General features: G+C 41.4%; 1 protein-coding gene across 1 annotated transcript in view; it reads left to right on the plus strand.

Annotated features, from left to right (window-relative positions):
* The window catches only part of bru3 (CUGBP Elav-like family member bruno 3), a 157,027-nt gene that overhangs the window by 70,651 nt on the left and 61,838 nt on the right, over positions 1 to 24,538 (plus strand). The window contains 1 exon segment of the mRNA XM_089467251.1: positions 10,782 to 10,916. Within this exon segment, the coding sequence (XP_089323377.1) occupies positions 10,782 to 10,916 (135 nt within the window).

A 24,538-nucleotide genomic window follows, 5' to 3' on the forward strand; every position in this document is an offset into this window, starting at 1 on the left:
CTTTTAAGCATGATGTTGTAATATTTTAACCTGACTAAGAATGGCTGCACACGGCGCCGCACACCCATAGCGTGAGAAAGAGAGAGAGAGTGGGAGATAGAGGGAGAGAGAGATAGAGAGGGGGCCTCGCACACAACAGTTGCCATTGTTGTGTGTGTCTGAAAATTGTTACAAATGCCCCCAGCGTGCATTTTATGGCCAGTGCGATAAATAAAATGTTGCAACACAGCTCACACACACACACACGCATGCGAGGGGCACAAAAAATGTATATATAGGTATGTGCAAATAATATGGGAGTCCTTGCGACTATAAAAGGTAGAGCCAGTCCTAGTCCAGGTCCGCTGCCAGACAAACAATAACATAAATTTTGTTAGCTATTTGGTGTGTGTGTGAATGTGAGTGTGTGTGTGCCAAGTAATTGTGCAATATGTTTTAGAGGCAGCATTGGTAACTACTTAGCTCCGGCTAGCAAGAGGCCTTGACCACAAAGTCGAAGATGTTGCCAGCAGTACGAGGGCTGCAGGCGTAATTTAGGGATGCTGGTGAGAGAAGAGGCAATAGACTCTCTCTCTCTCTCACTCACTCTCTCCTTCTCTGTCCATTTTCCTTTGCCATTTTACTCCCCTATTCCATTTCTCATATTGCTCAGCTATCTTCCGCTTGCATATCTCTTAAATTTCAAAGCAATTTCTTATTCGCGAATTACTCACAGAAATTGTAGCATACTTTTTTGGGCAAGTGCCTAAATATCCGTTAGATGGCTAAATGCTTTGGGTACTTTGTCAGCCATTACAATTACTGTTCAGAGCATTCTACGCTTGGCACTTGCTGCTCTCCTCTTTGTTATTTCCGTTTGCCGACTTCTATGCGTAATTGTAATTGCAAAAACCCACCAGTCTCAACCACTCGTCCACCCACCCAGTCCTCTGCTGCGCTTTGCCCTAGCTTAGCCAAGTTTGCTGCTAAGCCAATGTAAGACCCGCAAGCGTTTCTCATACAGCAACAGCAACAGAAACAGAAACAGCAACAGCAACAGAAAAGTAGATCCGCAACAAGAGGCAACAAACTATACAACTTGTTAGTGTAGTTGTCTGTTGTTGTTTCAATTGTAGTTGTTGTTGTTGCTTGGGTTACTCTGTTGTTATCGTTGTGGTGTTTGTCTTAGTTAAATTCCGAAAAGCGTAACGGGTAAACGAGCAGAGCGACGTCAACTCTGGCTGCATTGAGTGCGGCTTAAGTGTTCATCGACTCAACCGCACCAATACACAAAAAGCGTCGCCCTGCCTCCCCCCTGCAGCATCTTCCGCAAATAGTCCAGACCCTGAAGGCTGTCAATAGTCTGCAGCTCTGCCGAGTCGTCGGCATGTGCTGCAAGTTCAATTAATTGCGCGCAACGAACAAACAAAATAAACAACAGCAACAACAACAACAGCCACCACAAAAATTAAATTAAAGTCGAGCAGAAGCTTCAGCTCTCTCTCTCTTTCGCTGTCTCTCTCGCTTATCTCACTTTCACCGTCTCTTTCTTACGCTTAGCGTTAGCTCTTAGCCTCAATGACAGCAGCTGAAACGAACATGGAATATGAAAAAGCAAGGCAAGGAATTTAGAGGCTGATTTCTAAAAGTTATCTGCTCTATGTAGGACTTGTTCTTCGATTTATTTATAGTGTTAATATGTATCTATAATTTCTTTGATCTCTGATCATCTCTCTTGCTGTTGCCAATCGCCTCCATCAATATTTTCTTGTGCAGCTAGATTAATCCAACAATTGAGCTGCTTCTATCGCCTAGCATCATTCAAGCTCATTCGATTGTTCTTTTTCATGTCTCTTCCTCTCTCGCTCACTCGTCCTATATGCCGCCCCTTTGGCTTACGCCTTTCTTGTGTGCTTGTAAATGAGTGATGTGCATCGAGAGCGCTAAAACACTTTTGTTTACTTCTCCTGCTCTATGTGTGTGTGTGTGTGTGTGTGTGGTTAGACGAAGATGTATGGTTATTGTGATGACTCTTGTTTTGTTCCGCCCCCAGCCCGACTAAATTGATAAATATTGCACACAAACACACATGCACTGGCATTTACACACACACACAGACACATGCACACACAAAAGTATATAAAATATAATTTAATTAAAATGTTTTATGTAAGACATGTTTATTGAAGCCTTTTGCCTAACTTGCCAGGCAATTTGATTGACGTCTGACTGAAGGTTGCTGTTGTTGCTGCTGCTGCAGTTGTTGTTGTTGCTGCGCTTCTCCGGTTCATTTGTTTGCTTGTGGCATTTGCTGTCAAGGTGTTGAGCTGTTCTCAACCAACACTCGACTCGGCTCGACTCGACTCGAAAAGCAAGTTTTTGCATTGATTTCGGTATTTGTGCAGTCAGGCAATATATTTTCAATTAGTTGCGAATTGAATGGCAGAGGCCAAAATACTTTAATTAGTGTCTTCATCAAGATACATTCTAAATGCTCGGAAATTCATTCAAAATGCAATCAATTTGTTGCTGCACTCAATAGATAGCATAACGGTATATATATTTGCATTTAAGTCTTTAAATTAGTTAGTTTACTGAATACATTTAAGTTTACATATATATAAATAATTATGAAAAGTATTTATTTTTTCCGTGTTGATGTCGTGTATTTTATATAATAATTATATACGTATTTTCTCAATTAAATATCGTGCGTTTCTCATAGATATATAATATATGCATATATCAAATATTACGTTGAACAATTGTAATTTAAAACATTTAATTAACATAAATATTTTCATTTGTCTTGTGTTTGAAAATATAATAAAGTTTTTATATCTCTGTGTTGTTGTTTCCTTGATGTTGTGCGTAAACCAATTACAAAACAAAAAACAAAACATAAAAAATAAAAAATACAATTAAATTGAACTTATGCTCTGTACTTATTTACCCCAATTAGGCATACAAACAGCATTGAAAAGAAATCAAAGTAAATAAATTAATGACAAATTTGTTATTGTTATTGTTATTGTTATTGACACGTAAACAGTGTTTGTTGTGCGTAATTTGCGATGCTCCAGTTTTGTTGTAGTGCAAACGAAATCAGTTCTTAAACATAAACAACTTTCAATCATAATTGTAATAAAATATAATTATATAAACAATGCAACGGCATTTACACTGTCCCCACAACATCAACAACAAAAGGAGATTATAAAAATTTTATTTATTCCATCTTTTCTCTTTCTTTTTTTCTCTCTCTCTCTCTCTCTTTCTTCGCAAAACGTGAAAATTGAAACGAAATTTAATACTCAAAAACATAAAACACGAACGGAAATCCAAATTCTAGCACACGACATCACACATGGCAACAAAATGGCGGCACTGAACTAAAGACAGACGATGGATGCGCTTGAGGACATTGATTGGAGAGCGAAAAGAAACCCGAAACTCAATCAATAATTAACAATAATTAGCTGTTGCAATAGCTTAGCTCGTCTGCCTCTTTAAATAGTTTTAGCTAAAGATTACGCATACGCCGCGTAGTGCAAAGAGTTTCATTGAACCGTGATCAATTAGAGCCAACAATTAACAAGCTTAGCTTACTAAAGCGTGCCTCAAACGTAGTTTCAGCTTTTCCTAGCTTTACACAAACATTAACCTGAAGCCACTGAAACTACTCGCCAAATGTGTTAAGGTCTTAAGTTCTTAGAGCAACAATCTGACTACAGGGATAGCAATTAGAGCAGGCCTTCGCCTAGACAAACTCTACGTAGCTAATATACTCTCCATATAGAACATACACACAATTGAAGCAAAGCCTCGACATTCCAATTGCCAAGCTGCGAAGTCAGCAGAGCGCGGTATACAAAGTTTCCCAAAGTAAGCAAAATTTCTTTACTAAAGTGTCGTGTGTGTGCCCTGAATGTTATGCATTGATTGAAGTAGTCCTAGCTAAAAAGTGCTTTGTTATCAATATATGTATATGTTTATAGATATTTTCTTTCATATTTCTACAGCATTGAGTACTTAGTCCAGAGTTTATCTGTAAGCTGCTTTTACTCACTTCCTGCCGTCTTCGGCTGCGCTAACTGCTCTGCGTGGGTTTTCATTGCTGAAATTAATGTGCGTGTCTATTGCCTATTACAAGCTATCTTAGTGCCACAAACCAGGCTCATTTCATGGCTGTGCTGGGTCAAGGCGCATATAACATTTTGTTGAGTTGTAAAAAAATGCCGGCCATATAATTATAAAGCATACGGTAAATTCAAGTCCCTCTGTCTAGCTCATAAACTTTAAATTCCACTTTATCGTGAGAGATATGCGACATTCCCTTATTATATGCTCACACACCCACACACCCCCACACACACATTTATTTAGATATATATATATATATATATACAAATATACATAATACATATAAAAATGGAAAATCTGCGCACATAAAGCGACAGAGCCACAAAGAGCCAGCGAAGCGCAGCGTTGAGTGGGTGGACATTTCTTTTGCACTGCTTTCGAAGCACTTGGTGGTTCTCCTGCTCCTCTGCTGCCCTGCTGCCCTCCTCCCATATCGTATCCTACCTCTCTTTTAAGCATTTCCCGTGGACAGACATTGGACACTTTTATGCGTTTGAAATGAAAATGCTATGTGCCATTAACATTATCCCTGACGCGTCACTACTTAAAATAAAAATTTCTATATTTTTTATAGAACGACGGCAGAATGTTTGGGAGAGAGAGACTCGAGAGATATAGAGAGACTGTGAGAGAGAGGGGGCGGTAAGACAGCGCGCGAGGCGAGCACCTTTTGGTCGTCGCTCTTTGCTTTTATAGCCAATTTCTGGTTACCCACAGTGCAGCCAATTTCATGTCAAGCTGCAGCGCAAAATGATAATCCCGAGGTCATAAAAAAATTTTACTTTATATTGACTTTTAGTGTGATAGTCAACGCCGGCTGTGGCTGTGGCTGTGGCTCTGGCTCTGGCTCTGACTCAGTGGCTGTGGCTGTGGCTGTGGCTGCAGCAGAGCTTCATCGTCTTTGGCGGCTGGCAAAAGACAACGAACGGCAAGGTGCACATGAAATGTTAATGGCATGTCAAGATTGCCTGCTCCATTGAGAGTCATTCGCCCACTTACCGTCGCGCTGCTGCATATTTATTGCTCCAGCGCCTGTCCAAAAATGCAAAAGAAAACGCGGAGCCGTGCCATCTGACAGGCGCTCAATGTCCTTATGGTAATTATAAATATATATGTAAGAAACAGCTGATGTGCGTAGAGCTTCGTGGAGTAATTGCTATTGGCCAACTTCTTTGCTTTAAACTGAAGTCTCCACAACTAAATGAAATTCATGAGCAACTGGCATTTCGCTGTGTTAGCTTAACCCCATCCTTGGGCGTCTCCATGGATTCCTTTTCAATTTTCATTTTCAGTTTCATTTGCCTGGCGCTCACAAAGCCAAAGACACACAAAACTTGATCCTTTTCAATATTAATTAACACTTCAATACCACAGAGCAGAGAGCAGCGACTGAAGACAAACTTTTGGCGCATCTCTGGCGCTGACTTTTGTACAATTTCCGTTGTTCCGTTGCGCCCAAAACAAAAACTTCGGGCTTGCCATGTAAAATGCCTAAGATGCTGAGGAAGTGAAAAAAGTGAAGAAGAAAACGCGTCCATTGAAATGTTTTGTGGACTCTCATCCCATCCGCCCATCCGTCCGACTGACTGTCTGTCTGTCTGCTGCCACGCTGTAAATACTAATTCACCCTGACACTAATTAACAATTAGGCGCATTTTAGCGCTCGTTTTCGGCATGCCAATGCCAATGCCAATGCCGATGCCTCTCAAAACTCTGTGGAACTTTTGAACTACTTAGAGAGCTCCGGCCAGCCCACGCCCATGCCAAGAGGAGGTGGAACAGCCTAGGCCCTTCGTTGCCATACTCGAGGATGCTACATGTCAGCTGCACGACATTCCCGTTGTCATTCGGGTCCCCAGCCTATGCTCAACTTTGCGCTTATTACTGTAAATTTCCAACTGACAAATAAACTGTGCGCTTTAAGGCCCCAAAGACACCCAAAGGATTCCATGGCATCATAACAACAAAGCGCAAAATGAGACACGAAACACAGGCCGGAGTGAGAAAGGGACAGGGAGAGGGAAAGGGACAAAGGCAGACAGCAGTCAGCAGCCGGTTGCAGTTGGTGTCAACGTCTTGGCTGACGCTGACTTATCACTAGTCATATATAAACGTCAGCGCAAGTTTAGACGACTCGGGCCGAGGGGAGCGGGCGCTGGCAAGGGCAAGGCAAGGCAATTTCAGTCATTTGACAGGGCAGACTTTTGACAATTGCCACACAATTGTCTGGCAACGTAGCCAGCACTCACATTCACATTCACATTCGTATTCGCATTCATCCGCCGACTGTTTGCGCCGTTGTGGGAGTCATAAAGGAAAAATTTAGCTTATTTGCTGTATAAATACTGACACCTCGGCAGCTCGAGTGCCAGCCAGGATGCCAGGCAGACTGTCATAAAAATGATATCAGAGTGCAGAAGCGCCAGCTTCTGGACGTGGCAGTGCGGCATATGAATAGAATATGATACTCCGAGGATTTAGTTTGGGAAACGAGAAACCTATTTCAATTGAATTCAATTTCAATGCCTAATAACATTAAAGCATTTTCATAGCTAATGCATCATCAATCACATCAAAAATTAAGTAGCTAAAATGCACAAGCGTGCAACTAATTAAATATGCATTATCAAAAAAATAAATAAATATGTGAGAGATAACATTGAGCATGTTATTAAAATGCTGTCAAATAGCTGCTTATAATGGGGCTTTGCTCATTTTGCCCACCTGCGTGGCCTAAGTAATTACAATTTCAATAATTTATGGCAAAACAAACAAAATGCAGACAGGAAGAGAGAGGGAGAACGAGGCATTTGTGTTTGTGTTATTCCTGCTCGTATTTCAATCAATTCTTGCTAAGCAAATGTTATTGAAGACTTTACCGAAAGATCTCAGTTTGTAATTAGAAAACAGCTTTTGGGCCTGGCCACAAAATAATTAATAACTTGAATATATTTACATTGCATTTGGAGCTCTAGCCTAGGCTCTCTCCCTCTCTCTCTCTCTCTCTCTCTCAAGCAGCCATCCATCATAATCTGATTAAGAGTTTTCAATATGAATTGGTCGCATTAGAGCGACGTGCAACGTCCTCTTGAGTCGCTTTTTCTCTCTGCTAAGCTGTGAAAATTAATGGACTATTTATTTGTTTGCTTAATGATTTATTAGCTGCAGCAAGCTGTTTGTCATGTTAAAGGCCTTCGATGGCAAAATATTGCTAAGCTGACTTAATGCATAACTGAAAGTGTCAGTTGTAACTATTCCTGCTTAAGTATGCCTATATATATGCATATATATATAGATTTCTGTCTCTTATGCATCAGCCTCAACAATGTTTCCATTCCACTTCTACTTTGGCTGTTTGGCACCTATGCTAATGGCTGCAGCTTCGTCTGGCGCGCAGCTAATCCTCAGACGCTCATTAGCAACCATTAAATGTCAATTTACATGTCAATTGGCAAAAGTGCCCAGCCAAAAGCCAAAAAAGGGAACAAAAATGGGATAGAGGAAAGTAAAAAGAATAATATAGAAGCAAAGCAACCTGCTCAACACATGAGCTTTGACAACAGTTTCTACTCTCTGTTTTTTTTTCTCTCTCTCTCTTTGTGCTTTTTTGTTAATCATTTCTTGTATAATTTATAGACGCGACATTGCTGGCTGGCCTTTTCACCTTTGGCTAACATTTAAAATACAATTACTTGTCTAGGGCGCATTTCGAGCTGACTGCGCTCGAGGCTAGCCCCGAAGATAAGCAAAAAACATAACATGCAACAATTAGTGGTACCTGCCTTCAGCAGTCTATCTCTCACACTCTCTCTCTTTCTCTTTCTCTCTCTTCGTTTCTCTGACTCTTTGTGTCGCTTGGCAGACAAAAGTTGCCATGTGGTTAACTAATTTAATTTGGTTTTCTTTTCGGTTTTGTTGCTGCTGCTGCTGCTCAGGCATGAGGAGCATGAGCATCAAAGACAACGACACGTTAATGACTTCTTTTGCCTTGGCAACAGCCCAGGCATAAAATAAAATCTAAAAACTGCCAGCACACACACTCACACACAGCTGTACACTCACATGGCGCACATGACAACGTGAGCAGAACGAGAGCAGCAGCTGGAGCAGGCGGGCAGGAGGCGGGGCACACTAAAAAGAGCCACTTAACTTGTCTATATGAGCCTAATGGCCTTTAATATTATTTTCAGTGCTTTTGCTTTTGCTTTGCTTTGGCTTTGGCTTTGGCTTTGGCCTGGCTCTGCCTTTGCCTTCGCCTATGCCAGCGTCCCCCCCGACAAAAGGAATCACTGAAAATTGTGTGCATTTTATGCCGTCATGTTGCCAACGTCCTGTGGCTCGCAGCACACCTGTGCCCCCGGGTAATGCTAGAAAATTGCTGCAACAGCGACTAAACATTGTGCAAATCCCTTCTCTCACTCTCTCTCTCTCTCTTCATTTTTTTGTTTTGGTTCGGCTTTGTTTGGCCTGCCCTGGCCGTGTCCTGTCGAGCGAGTGGTTTCTTTTGCCTTTGCTGCTGACTCTTTATTCCACATTGTCTGCTTTTTGGCGCCGCAACTGTTAACAGCCAGTTGAACTATGCCATTTCATATGTACGTTGAATGCTGCACTATTTCGCCTGCACCTTTGGGCCCTGCCCCACCTGGACTCTACCCTTTACCTTCTGGCCACGTGCTTTACATTTTTATTAAGCTCAGCTCGCCCCCGTTTGGACCGTGTGCGGGCAACCCTTTCGGCCCCATATCGCTGCCACTTGCACTTGCCCCAGGCTTCCCCTTCCCCCACCCCCTTTGCTGTGTTGTTTAGCATGCCAGTGGCGTTGTTTGGCTTATTGCACGTGCTTAGCCTCAGTTGAGTAGGTGGAAGAATAGATGGGCCGGGGCTGATGGGGTTTTAGTTCAGTTGAGGACACAAATGCCATTAGGCTTACGGCCCAATCCGGCCCGGCGTGGCCCGGCGTGCCCCGGAACGGCAAGACAATTGCCTGCAGGCCAGTTGAGTCTGCACGGCCGGCTAACGTGTCGTATTAGTTATTTTCTACTTCGATTGCTTTTGCCACTTTAACGCGACAACAGCAGCAGCAGCAAACACCTCTTAATATTCTATGTGTACATGTGTGTGTATGAGTGTGTATGTGTGTGCTATAATTGAACGCTCAATTTTCGATATGAGACACAGTTGGCATTTGGAACATAAGTGCGCCATGGAGAGCAGACGAAGCAGCAGACTCTTAGCTTAAAGCGATACGTATCTAAGAGCGTAGCCTAAGAGTTTAGTTCTTAAGTTTGTTATAATTGAATATACTGAACTATCGGGCCTTCCCCACCCATCCAGCTTTCTCATTATACCCGCTATATACCCCCATAGAAGCTAAGGCTCTCATGTATAAATATAATCTGATATATATATTAAATATTTTTCCAAGTAGTGGCTAAAATGTTATTTACCTTTTAATGTCTATATTAACTTGTAGCATCTGTCAGTTCGTATGTATGTGTGTGTGCGTGTGCGTGTTTACGTATCGTGTGTGTTCCATATAAACTTATATATATATAAATATTTAGCTAACTGTTATAATTATTGTTATAAGAAATTTTCCATTTTGTAAGTTGTAAGTTACATAAAAAAAAAAAAAAAATGTGCGACAATTTTACTAAATATCACCCATTTTTATCTTCTTTTCTTTCCTTTTTATGTAACACTTGTTCGTGCTCTTTATAAAAATATATATATATATATATATATATATATATATTTCCATATATATATATACATGTTTTCACGTATATATAAATAATTGAAAAATAAAAAAAAAATATATTTAAAAAAAACATCAAAATTGGCAAAATTGGAAAACTGACAATAATTTCTTTAATCTTTTTATTGAAATTTTCATTTTTTTGCTTTTCAATTTTTAAAACCAAAATTTTTTAATGCAACCCCTGCAACAAAACACAAAAATAAATTTTAAAATCAAACTAAATTTAATTCCTTGGCGTGTTGCCAAATCCGAAATTCCAAAATCTCCCAAATGTTCCCCACATTAATGAATGTTGTAATTGTACTTGCTCCTTTGGTGTCGATATCAAAAACCAACACCAATAATTAAAAATAAAAAAACAAAAATATAACAAATTTTGTTAAATAAATGTTGTTGCTTTCAATTTAAATTTCAATTTCGTTTCATTTTGATTTCTTTCCGTATTTATGCGCTCGTTAAAATTTTTGAAAAAAAAAAAAAACCAAACTAAATTTTTATTCAATGTGCCTGCTGCGTTTGTTACTCGTTACAAAAAACTGTTGCGTAATGTGTAACTTTGTTGCATTTACATCTTTATATATGTCACAATATATATATTATGACGCTCATATGGCCTGATTTTCGTACTCGGAATTAACTTTCTTTACCACTTCCGTTTCCGTTTCCATTTGCGTTTCCGTTTACATTTCCGTTCTCGTTCTCGTTTCTGACATTTTTCGGTAACTTTCGCTTGATTTGCATTATTGGCCAAACTTCTTTTTAATGCTATGGCTTTTACAATTTGATTTTCACACATGCCACTCTTCCATTTTGCTGCCTCTTTTGATACAAAAAAAAAAAAAAAAAAAAAAAAAAAAAATTGAATACAAAAAAAAAAAAACAAAAACTAAAATAACAGAGCATCTAGATCGCAAGCTGTTCGTTGGCATGCTCAGCAAACAACAAACCGAAGATGATGTTAGACAAATATTTCATCCATTTGGCACTATAGAGGAGTGCACCATATTGCGTGGCCCGGACGGTGCTAGTAAAGGTAAGTACGCCCCCAAAACTTTTATTCAGTAACAGTATGTACTTAAATCAAGTTATTCAAATATTGCGTATACGTAACGTGTTGAGCTCGTTATTTGTTGTTTGCCAGTTTTCATTGTGTTGACGTTTTAAATAGTTTCCTATTTTATATATGTAGTGCTAAACGAATCTATAATGCTATAAACATGACTCCGGTAATTGCAAATAAGTAAGTTTTGCTAATGCAGGCGTAAGGGTACAAGAAATGCACATGGACCTTACTTGAGTTATTTGACATGTTTAATCTATAAGAGAATCAAATAAAATGCTGTTTAATAAATGTCGAGAGAGCTTCAAAGAAATTTCACCAATAATTTGCGATGCGCTCAAAAGTATGCTACAATTTTTGCAAGACAGCTTAGACAAAGGCTGACTGCTGCAGTGCTCGCAAAATACAACAATCGACAGCAAATGATGTTTCCATAAGCTGCTAATGCCAGTTATTGCATCTCTGCACCTCATACACACACACACACACAATTACACACAAACATCTGGGTTTATGGCCTGCGCCTGCTTATGCAGACAGTCAGATAAAATGCTGGCTGAATGGCCGGCCAGTTAACATTGTAGCAGCTGTGCAACGAGCCAAATAATCATCACAAGCATAACCATAACAATTATACAGCTTGGCGAGCAGGCAGCGTATTCAGAATTCAAATTCGTGGCATACATAAAATAAAAATCGGGTAAACAGTTCAATTAAAGTTGTTTGCTTTTCCACAGCGCTGCTTGCAAGCTCACACGCTGCCCATTTGCATTTATGTGAATGCTGCTGTGTGTGTTTGTGTGCATATTTACACACACAACACACACAGTCACAGCGCAGAATAAACAACAAAGAAAGTATACAAAAAAACAAAAAACCGTTAGGAAAAAAGTTGCGTTTGTTTTAATATGCAAGCAACTTTTTAACAATAACATTTCATTTTATTATGTCAAAAGTTTTGGTTTTGCGCGAGCACAGAAACACACACACACACACATGCATTTATTTTGCTTACATTTGCAACATTTGACTGCCGCTGTCGGCGTCGCTTATTGTTGTATGTTAATGTTTGTTATTGTTGTTCTTTTGTTGTCGTTTATTGTTGCCATTTTGATATGCATGAAAAGGCGCCTGGGCCAGCGCCTGTGAGCGAACAGCTGGGCAGCAAACGGTAGGCGTGGCACTTGCCAAGCGACACTTCCATGCAGCTTGTTTGCATTGAAGCATTTTACTTTACTTTTGGGCCACATTAGAATAACAACAAACAAACTGAATGCAAAAGAATAACACTAACAAAAAATACATATTCAAATCTAGCTTTTTTAAAGCCAACAATTCTTTACTCCAGGCACTTTTAAAGCTCTTGCCACCCCAGCCGCTCAACACTTTGCGTCTGATTGAAATCTGCAAATCACGTTATTATCATACAACATATTCTTGAAGGCTTATTGGCCCGCTAATCCAATCATTATCTAACAGCTAAATCAAATTTCTGTCAAATTCCCGAGGGATGAGCCAATAAATTTATGTTCAATCATATTTTTATGTAGCTCAGCCTACAAAATGGAGGAAAAGGAAGGAAAATTGCAGGGCAGACGATGACAGCACAGCTATAAGAATAATTTGTCGAACTCTATTGTTGCTGTTGTTGCTCGCCAAAGACAAGAGAAAACTTGTCGATGTCGCCCATCGACAGGGAAAAGTTCAAAGCCGCGAAAACTGTCAGTTGATGTGGTCTTGCGGTCCGTGCGCTTGGGGCTGTTGTGGCCTCTGATGGGCTCTGATGTGGTCTGATGTTGATGGCAATGCGAACATATCATTCTTCATTAAAATGCGCTTCAAAGTCAGTCGGGCAGGCAAGCAGCAGGCAGGCAGTCAGCCAACGAAGTTTTTGGCGTAGTGACAGGGCGCTAGTCTTCTGTGTAAGTGCCAAAATCCATCAACGTCAATTTTTTCTCGCTGCTGCGAATTATATTCAAAGAAAATCAAGTCAAGCCGAGGGGGGACGCCAGCGGATGGCAAATCAAATGTGTAAACGGCGCTAGCAAGTAATGAAGGCAAAGGACAAGCAAGAGTTGCCTGACTGGCTGACTGACTCACGGACTGAATGACTGACTAAAAATGTATGCAAATGATGATGCATGTGGCGGCAAATGTGGTGAATGTGGAGGTAAGAGCAGAAGCAGCAGCAGCAGCAGCAGCTCGAGAAGGGGGCGAACAACAATAACAGCTGGGCGAAGGCAGCGGGGGCTCGACGCCCTGTCTGACAGGCAACAGGAATAAGCGCAACCATCATGTTAAATTATGCAAATTCGATTTCAGTGAGTGAATGAAACGAAACGAAACGAAACGAATGAAGCGGGTCGAGAACTGACTTTGAAACTTTGCCCAGCCCCAACAAAACACAAAGCATGTGGTTGCCGAGACTAACTGACTGACTGACTAACTTGACTAACTGGCATGGGACGGGCACACACACACACACTTGCTCACATGTGCTGTGGTAATGCAAAAATTGTACAGCTTGACAATGGCTCAGGCCGAGCATGTGTCAGCCGCTGCAGCAGACACAGGCCGTGCAGACAGGCAGACAGACTAGCAGGCAGGCAGGCAAGTCGGGCTCATTTGATTAGAATATTCATGCATGCACTTCATTGTCATCAAGGCGAGCAGCTGCCGTCGTGTCATCTGCGCAATCAACACAATTGTGCAGTGCAGTGGCAGAGAAGAGGAGAGAGAAGGAGAGAGAGAGGGAGATGCAGTGTCAATCCCACCTCGACTGCACTCTTTAGGTGCCTGCAATGATGGCGGTAATCAAACTTTCTATACACGAGCAACAACATCCATCAAGTGGCAAGTGGCATGTGGCAAGCGGCAAGTGGGAGTCGTGCTGCAAAGCATTTGCATAAGTAGCAGTAGCTACGGCAGTGGCCTCGGCTATTGCTGCAGCCCTGACCGAACGAATCCTGTTGCTGACAGGCGGCTGGCATAAGTTGACGTCGCCCGTTTGTTTGTGGCCGGGCGGGCCACAGTCGGTGGCTTTGTTGCAGTCGGCATTGAGGCGGCAATTCAAACATTAAGCCTTGCCACTTGGCTCGGCCCCACCTTCAAGCTGTCATTAAGTAATTGCATCACACGCACTTACACGGATGGGCATCAAGTGGCCAAATGACGGACAGCACTGATTGAGCACTGGACTTGAGCCTAATTACAGCTTGGCACTAAGACAAATGGCTAAAGTTGCATTAAAGTTGAAAGCAATGCGAGACAGGAGAGAGTTAAAAGTAGAATCTAAAAAGAGTTGAATATAATTTTTAGTATAATAGCAAGAGTTTTTAGCGTTACGCTAATTGAAACCGTTACTAAGCAAAAAAGCATTAAACACAACTGAGCCACACTCGGCGTAGCACCTGAAGCACCTGAAAGTTGAAAGCAGCCACATAAATCAGTTGTAAATTGAATTAAAACGCTGTTTACACCCAAAATTAATTTGAAATGTCTCGCTTTGTCAAATTAAGTTTTAATTGACGCAAACTGCAAGCTGCTGAGACAGACAGAAGGCCAAAGAGACAGTGAGAGAGCGAGAGTGAGAGAGGGGGTGGTGGAAGGGGCACTGAGACAGATTCCCTAGAAGCAACTTGTGTGCAGCTGACATACAAAAACAAATTTCAATTAATACCACACACACACACACACACACATACACTCCTATCACACACAGATGACTGCAACAACAACAACAACAACAACAGCAATATAAGCGAATGCTCATCATAAAGTAGACTTGCATTTCTCATGCATTGTTTCAGCCCCTCAAAAGCATCGGCAACCCCATAAATGCGAATAATTAATGTGACATATTCGGCGTAATTGAAGCAGCTATGCAGCAAATACAACCGCATACATTCTACATACGAGTGCGCGCGCGTGTGTGTGTGTGTGGCTGCTCAAAGCATTCCCAAAACTGCACACGCATGCTGCATGGCAACTGGCTTGAAAGCGTTCCAGCTGCGCTTGAGGCCAGCTAATTGAATTTGGCGCATTGCTGCGCAGCGGAACGAACATGCGGCTCGTCGCTTTGTCAGCCAGCTCTGCCAAAAGTATGCAGCAACGATTTGTTTCGCTCGCACTGGGTACTTAAATTTATTGCCAGCAAAACGGAAAAGCAAAATTTATATAACGAGGTAGCGACCTGCGTAATTGCTCTGAGAGCTGTGCACAACAAAAGTTTCTTAATACCTGGCAGCGGCGGCAGGCACAAACGTAAACGTAAATGCAAACGCAAACGGTTTTCGCCAACTTTCCAATGACAGTTTAAGCTGTTTTTGCCGTGGCCCAAACTGAAGCCCGGCCTCGGCCTCGGCCTCGGCCTCGACCTGCTCTGGTCTGGTCTGGCTGCCACTGGCTTTCCTGATCCACTTGTTGTTTGGCCAACAATTTTTACAACTGACGGCGAGGCGGCATTGTGTCTTTCGCTTGATAGGCACACCAGCACACACACACATTTATATATCTATACTGCTTCTGCGTGAACTTCCGCTGTTGTCAACTCTGTCTCTTACATATCATCATTTCATTTCATTTCAATTTCAATTTATATGAGCAAAGTTTTATGAAGTGCATGTCATGCCTGCCAGTTGCTGGCCCGCACTTGCCTCTCTCTATATTGCTCTCTCTCTCCCTCGCTCTCTCCCTCTCTCTCTCTCTCTCTGCATTTATTAAATTTCATTTCATTTTCATGGCATAAAAACTCCGCTCATGTTTATTTTACAGCCCTCAACTACACTGAAAGTTCTAACAAGTGCTGATTGAGTGTTGAAAAACTGTCAAATAAATGTGCACAACAAAAGCAAGCGAAACGAAACGAAATTGAAAATGAAACGCAATGAAATTGAAACAAGGCCGTCGCGTTGTAAAAACCAAATTGAATTTTACGCTTATGACACGCGCTCAACTCCTGCCGGCAGGAGCCGAGCGAATGCGATTTGCATTCAGTTTATTGCATTTGAAATAATGCTGATAAATGCTTAATCAAATAAATAACATTTAGCTGGCAAAATGATGCAACACCAAAGTAAAGTTGAGATCAGCGAAATTACTGTTCAAATAATATATTTTATTTAGTCGCCTCCGGCCAATGCTCCGTTAGCTAAGCACACCCCGGGTCATCGTAAAATGAGCGTTAATTAAAATGAAAATTCCAACTGCGAGACTGCGAGACTCCGAGCTACTGCAGTCAATACACAGCCGCACATAACTATTTATGGCGAACAGAAACATAAAGAAAAAATCTCGGTAATAATAATAATGTAAGTTGTGGCATAAGCTCATAAGTGCCATTTAAGCCAGTCGCCAGTTGTTGTTGCTGCCACAAGTGCTAGGCTGACTGCAAAATGGCCCACAAGCTGGAATTAAAATACATATCAAAAGGCGCAGCGGCAACTTTTGCCATAGACCAGAAAACCCCCAAAAACTTTGTCGTCCAAACTTGCTGCGATCCCTCTTGCACTCTGGCTCACTCTCTCTCTCTCTCTCTCTCTCTCTCTCTCTCTCTCTGTGTTTAAGTATTTGGCTCAGCTGTTTAATGCAGCTTAAATTTAATTGCAGTACAGCCAAAAGTTTCATATAGAAAACTAGCAGCAACAGCAGCAGCTGCAGCAGTGGCAGCAGCTAATAAATTTTTATCACACACTCGCTCAAGTGACAGCCTTGACAAAGGCCTCGCCTCCTGCTTAATGCTAATTAACATGCAACACGCCCGAAAGCTATGCAACACATTTCAAAGGTCAAAGCAATTAAACGTATACGCAATCAGAGCAGGAGAAAGAGAGGGTGACAGGGGGGAGAGAGAGAGAGAGCTGAAATTCGAGACGACAAACAGCGACAAGGCTCATAAAAGCCACAATGTTTTCAACTTATGCCAGCCAAGAGCCTGACTGAAACTAATATGCTGGTAGCTCTCGAAGTTTGAATGCCTTGCAATGCAATATATAATATATATATACACACATATATATTTATATGGCATATGTGAAACACAATTTGCTAAAAACTGAAAAGTTTCTGTGACAACAGAAGACAAAGACAGATGGGGCTACCCCAAAAGAGAAAATGCATAAGCTTTCAAATTTATTATGAATCGAGCTGAATTTTTTAATTTCGAAATGTCTTTCCCTAACTTGTTCACTTGTTTGATTAAATATTTAACAAGTCTCAATCTCATGCGGACCTTTTCACAAAAGAAGCTCATAAAAAAATATAGAAAATATACAGAAGGAAATATATGAGAAAACGGAGCAGATATTTAACACATGTCAAATATTCTTGTACCTTAACTCTTTTCTTTTTACATATATAACCAAATAAATATATGTATATATATTACTATATATGCCAGCCGACTTCTGCTCAAGCGTTGCGACTAAATCTCACACGGAAGTAACGGACTCTTTAGGGGCCAAGCGGGCCCAGCACGTAGCTGCCACAATTTTGTTTCATTATGTGGCAAAGTGGCAGCAAGTGTGCTTTATTAACACATTTCAACCTAATGCATGCATGTGTGAGTATGCGTGTGTGTGTGTGTGTGTATTCACATTTATAGCACTGTGTGTGCATGTACATGTACATAACTTTTTTAATACCAGTCGCCAGTCGCCAGTCGGTTGCTTGCCAAGGCTTTAGTTGTAATAGTTTAATAAAGTAGTAAAGCTGCGGAAATTAGATTTGACCGCACACCGGCATCGGGCGACCTCAGACTTGGCTCCGGCATAAAACAGAAGTCTGTGGGCCCAGCTTATTTCCGCCGCAGACAAACTTTTCACCAGCACAAGAAAAATAAAAAGAACATTATACGAGTACAGGGCGAAAAACCCTTGTTTTGAGCTCTTTCCCCTGCCTTGTCAATAAAAATGTCCAAAAAGTTCTATGTGTGTATGTGTGTGTGTGTGTGTGTGTGGGGGGGGGCCTAAGCATTAACTAAAAGTCGCTTGAAAAGGGTTCGTCTTGAGCAGAACTAATAATATATATATATAGAAAGTTACATGAATGTATGTGAATCGATGTATGTGTGTGTGTGTGTGGCATAACTCCAGAGTTTGCTGTTTGGCTAAATTTAATTAACTCACTTGAGCGCATTCTGTGTAATAGGAGCTTATCAGCCATGAAGTATGCCACTTCAGATATATGTTTCACTTGAAGGAATTATTGAAAAATTAATGCAATAAGCGATAGAGGAAGCTGCTGCTGCCGCCCCCAAGCCCCCAAAGCCCAGCCCCACTGCTCGAAGAGCACTCAGCTCTGCAGCTGTATTGAGCGCAATTAGGCGAAAATGAAATTGACAGCCAAGCTTGGATATAATGGATATTGATGTGCAGACACACATACGCACACACACACACGCACACAGACACCCGCACACCCTCACACGCACACTTAATGCCTTATTGTGTTTATGAACAGCTGCCGCATAAAGGTAGGCTTTAATTTTTGCTTATTTTTTAATAAACGCCTGCCGCCTTATTTAGTGCCTAGGGGGCGGGCCGAGGGGGGTCTGCCTTGCCACCTGTCAGCAGCACATATTTTGTTATTATCAGTTTAGGCAGTATAAGTATATACCACACACACAGACACACCCTCACACACACACACACACACACACACACACACACACACACACACACAGAGAGACACACCCACACACATAAGGCACACATTCTGAAGCTCATTTTCTAGCTCATTGCCAGAGCGAGTCGAGCTGGGGCAGGACATGCGGCAAATTAATTTATTCCACTTTTGTTGTTAGACAATATCCTTTTGACTTGAGCGTAACGGGATACGAGACAGCAACCAGCAAGCAGCAAGCAGCAAGCAGGAGGCAGCAAGGCTAACAAGCAGCAGCCGTCGCGCAGCCATTTAATGAAAATGAAAATGTCTAAAGGCATCAGCAGCCTGTGCGCCGCTGTTATCCTTTTCCCCAGCCCAAACGCAAAATGAAGCAAAATAATATTAAACCAACTAGCGGCTGCCTCTAGAGCAGCAGCCGCAGCAGCAACAACAACAACAACAGCAGCATCTGCATCAAGTGTCGACAGGCAACTTACTGAGCTGTCAGAGTAGCTGGCCATAAAGCAAATAATAATTTGATATTTGCGCTTCAAAAACAAGCGCACAAATGAGGCTTAAAGGCCCTCGAGCATCCACTTATTTATATATGCATAAATATTTAAGCCTAGAGAATTTTAGTCTTAGCTAAGCCCATTATGAATTTTAACTAATTTGTGTGATTTATATCGTATTAATTTATTGAATTCTCTTCTCTTTTTAGGTAAGTGCACTAGGCTCCATCCTTACAACAAGACACGTGCTCCACGTGGCGGTAAGCAGTTGTCTTACAATATACAATATATATCACAATTCCCCCCATTCGATATCCACTGCCAGGGCAAATGAAACTTCAATGCAATTCACTTTTTACACACGTAGCCAACGGCTGGCCACAAAAAATTCGAACTGCGAGGCCACATTGACAGCCAATGCTGCATAATAATGTGAATGAACAGGAAGAGCTTTAATGATAGCTCCCACCCACACACACACACACGCACATAGTGTCAACTGTAGGCCTATGAAGTTGACTCAAAGAGCTCACATTGGCTGGCCACAGGACAATTGCAATTGCAATAAATAATATGGCATTTGCTAGACCAGGGAAATTTCGCACATGAGAGTGCATAAACAAGATTATGAGCGAACGACGAGGAACATGCATTTTCTCGTCTTTGTGAAAAACATATGCGCCAACATCAGTAGAAAATTGTCCAAGACTCTTGAGTTGAGTCGCAGCTCTCTCTATTTGCTGTCTCTATGCCTATGCCTGGGCACTCAATCAAAAATCACATTTCCGTGCTGTTGGTCGGCAATGAAAGCGCACGCACACGCACTGACAGAGAGAGAGGGGGAGAGGGGGGGAGAGAGAGAGAGGGGGAGAGAGAGAGCAATTGCCATGCGGCAGTCGCATGCGAAGCAAATGTAATTAAAATTCGATATACTTGTTTTCACCCCAAAAAAAAGAGGCCCCCAGAGACGAGGCGAGATGACAGCGATGCTGCTGCGTTGAGTTATACAAACACCCTAACAGCATGAACAACCACAACTCACACACGCACACACCCATATGCATATGCACATGTGTGGATTGAGATTTCATACATCATCATCAACATGATCATCATCAGCAGCAGCAGCAGCCATTGGCAACAATATTTGCCAGAATTTAAACTTCAATTTAAATTTTTGGTCAGATTTGCACGTACTCAACGCTTCGTGTGCTTTTGTAATTGCATGCACACACACACACACCCACGCACACTCACACACCCATATATATATATTTCATGCAAATTGATGTTGCTTTTAGCACACACAAAGGGGGACCTGGTCATATGGCTCAGAAAAATAGCTGCTGCTGCTGCTACTGCTGGCGCATTTGGTTTGTTGTCTGTGCTACTTTACAGCTGGCCAACAATGAAGATTTATAAATGCATCACACCCACAGCCTCCCTCCCGCCCTCTCTATTTCTATCTCTGTCACGCTCAGGCAACATGTGGCAGTCTACTTTAGCCTCTGTCAAGTACTCTGTATGGCATAATAGCCATAAATTAGGGTAGAACAACGATTTGGCAACAACAATAGAAATGAGGGCAGCTCTATGCGAGTGTGTGTGCGTGTGTGTGTGTGTGTATGCGCATATATAGAGCGAGAGGTCGTTGATCATTGGATGATGATTGCAATCATCCTTTTGGCAGGAGCAGCAGATTATGTAGAGCTCATGCAAGCGTTCATAATAAAGGCAATGTCCTTTGATAAAAGATGAAAGACTGAAACAGAGAAGAGAGAAAAAAGTAGATTGTGGCAAGCTCGAAATATATTTAGATACAAGATTGAAGATGGAGAGATAGATAATTAAATGATAAACATAGAGAGATATGCCTGATATCTGTTTGATATCACACTGCATAACAATTCCCATGGCAACTCGGAAACTTTTAGGCGAAGCACACATACATACATACATACCTATATACATGTATATTCTATTTGCCAGAAATGTTGCTCTTCAACTTATATATGTATGTATTTCATAATTTGCAAAGTTGTTGGTTAGTTATTGTATAACTTGTGCCAATCAGTAAATGAAATATATTTTAGCTTCTACTCAAATTAAATAAACGCCATAGAGCGGCAACAGCAACAGCAACAGCAACAACAACAGCAGGAGCAACAACAACTCAAGCGCATAACGTAATAAAATTCAATATCGCTTTTAATTGCATGTTTCCCAGGCAACAGCGACAACAACGACAACAACAACAGCAACAACAACAATTGACAGACATTGTAAGCCCCATTGCAAGCTGAGCTGTTGAGTTGCGGCTGGGATTTCAGCGGGCAGGCATCAAAGGTGTGGGCGTGGCAACATGGTTGGTTGACTAACTGGCTGACGGACTGGCTGGCTGTCCGTCCGTCTGTCTGTCTGTCAGGCCACTTATATAAGCCAGATAGCAGCAGTTGGTGCCCAACCTGTAATTTAGCAAAATGTTATGTAAACTTTAAATCGAGTTATGCATTTTAATTGGTTGTTGTACAATTTGCAAGCGGCACGTTTTGTTTGCCACATCCACACATCCACACAGGACGCAGGACACGAGCAGAGCGCATATTATGCATATGGATTCATGGATCCATGAATTGAAATACGAGCACACATTGCGTGCTACAACAACAGCAACAGCAACAACAACAATTGTTTTATATTTTTGCGTAATGCATTTAAAATGCAGCTGAAGTTCGTTTCGGTATATAGATTTTAAGAGGATTTTCCGAGCTCTGAGCAGCGGCAACAATTAGAAAACTGAAATTTAATTGCACAAGCAGAAAAAGAAGCTCTATATAGACATGTATTTGATGAACTTTAAACTAGGCAAGAATACTTGCTTGCCTTAATTTTCTTTAGTTTTTCTTTAGTTTTTCTTTGCCTCCGCTTGTCTGACAGCAATTTGGAGATGCTTCTTTGCTAAGGCTTCTGGACTTTTGGCTCAAAGCATGCGCATTTGTGCGCTGCTCAGGCTCAAGCCGTCAAACGCAGGCGGCCAAGGCGTGTGGCGCAACGCACCGCAGCTTAAACTTAATCTACCTCTTGGCTTAATTGCTGCCACTACCTGAAAATTGCACCCAAAAGGCCAAGAGGCAGCGCGGCCAACCAGACGCAGCCAAAGACGAGACGGACTCCAGAGTCTCTTCTTCAGCATCCTCTTGCTCTTCTCTGCTCTCTGTGCCCACAGCGCTAACTCATTTCAATGATGCTTCGCCTCCTCCCCTCTCTCTCTCTCTCTCTCTCTCTCTCTACATCTCTCTAGCTGGCAGCTGCTGCTGCTGTCTTAAGTGCAGCAATGTCGTCTTGTTCTAGCCCTGCGCCTGCCCCTGGACTCCCGTATCGGGGCAATTATGGCCAAGTAGCTGTGCTTACATGTGGCCAAATTGTTGTGGTCGCCTCACGGGCGCATTAAAAATGAATAATGTGCGCGACTTGGGCGCACAATTTATGCACTGGCTGCCAGCTGCTGCCACTCCTGCTGCTCCTGCTGCTGCTGCTGCTGCTGCTGGTGCTGCTCCTAGAGGACAGGCGGCTGTTGGCTTTACCTTTTGGGCTACTAGTTGCCCTTTTCAATCATACAAATCCATGCAATCAAATTCCGTTGCGCAATACAATTAGCTTGGGCCCCCGCCTGGGCTCAAATAAAACAAAAGCAGCATCAGGAGCAGCAGCAGCAGCCGAAGCAAGAAAATGTTTTGGGCGCGCACTTTATTAGGCTTAAAGCGTATTGTGCTTACCTGGTCCCAGGTAGCAGCTCGTGGACCTGGACTCTGGCAGCCCTTGCCATGTCCTTACGCTTTGATGTTCAAGTTAAGCCGAGCTAAATTGATTTTTCTTGGTCTGCTGCGAGTGGATCCGTTTGCTATTCCCTGGCCACACGCACACACATACAGCCAGCAATAAACTTCAAATGAAGCGAGCCGCTATTAAGTTATGCGGCTTTATTTGCGCAGCTTTGCTCTGTTTGCTGCTAAATAAGTGCACAAATAAATCGACCCAGACTTCTAGAGAGCAAAGCAGAAGCCAGAACAAAAAGTGTGGCAATTGCGAGGTGCTTAAAAGCAGGTATTTCAACTAACTCGGCTAATCCAAAGGAGGATTTGTCTCTACAAGCGATATCTATTGGCAATTCAATCTTAATAATATAACGGAATTTGCTTGTATTTCTTAAATATTTATTATTGAGATAAAGCTATGCATTAACGGAAAATAATTTATTAATTCGTTTGTTTATTTATGAGACTTGATTTTTGGCTATGTTTATGCTTAAGGCTTAGCTGTAGATCCAATTGGTAACTGGGCTAAGATTATTTATTATTTATGAAGCTTAGTTTGAATTAAAAGTATTTTTTTAAAACATAACAAATATTTCTTAATTTTTCAAGCAATAAAAATGTATTAAAATTTCCAGTTTTGATTTTTTATTTTTAGTACAAAATTAACTAAATTATTTTTGTAATTTATTATTATTTTATTATTTATTATTGTAAACTATTTTGTTATTTAATTAATCATTATTGTTTTAAATATTTTTATTTTTATTTTATATAATTTTACAGCATAATACTTTTATTATGTTTAATAATTTAAGAAGATTTTTTTACTATTATAACTAATCAATTAATAATATTTTAATATTTTTATTTATAGAATTGAATGTATATTATAATTTATTATTATTATTATTATTTTTTTTTTTTTTTATATATATATATATAATTATATTTTTGTTATAGTATTTCTTCAATTAATTTCGACTCCTCAGTTTCGTCCTTTGCTCCTTCAGCAAACTTCTTGACTGCAGCGCAGCCAGCAACCCCTTAAACTCTCGTAACCTTTTTCCACTTTCAGTAAGTCGCTTTAATAACACGCGTTGCTTTATAGCTAGCACCCCTAACACCCGACTGAGACCCAACTCCAACTCCAGCCCCAACCTCAACACCAAACCCAATCCAAACTCTATCTCTCCCTCTCTCCGACTCGCTGTGCTTTGTGGCTTTAGTTGCATTTGACTTTGCGGTTTGACGTTGTTGCGTTGCCTGATGTTGTTGTTTTTATGTATTCCTTGTTTTTGTTGTTTCTCTCTCTCTCTCTTTCTCACTTTTTTTTTTTTTTTTTTTGGCTGCAACACACGCAACAGCTTTTGTTCACACTTTCGCTTGGCAAAACAATTTTCCTGCTGGCCGGGGCACCAAATCAGAAAACCTGCAACCAGCCGAGTGGAGCTGTTGTTGTTGTTGCTGTTCCTGTTGTTGTTGCTGTTGCTGTTGCTGCCCCGCATGCATTGCGGTTTCTGTTGCATAATTATTATGTTGCGGTTGCAGCCCCACCGATCCAGAGTTGAATTTGTTGTTGATGTTGTTGGAAAAGCATTTACCTTGTTTGTGGTGCGTTGAGCGCCGGCAAAAACTGTTGGCCAGGCAGAAAGCTGAAATTACTTTG

The sequence above is a fragment of the Drosophila arizonae genome, chromosome 4 (assembly GCF_054131065.1).
Source record: "Drosophila arizonae isolate 15081-1271.41 chromosome 4, UAZ_ARI_1.0, whole genome shotgun sequence".
In the NCBI taxonomy this organism is placed as follows: domain Eukaryota; kingdom Metazoa; phylum Arthropoda; class Insecta; order Diptera; family Drosophilidae; genus Drosophila; species Drosophila arizonae.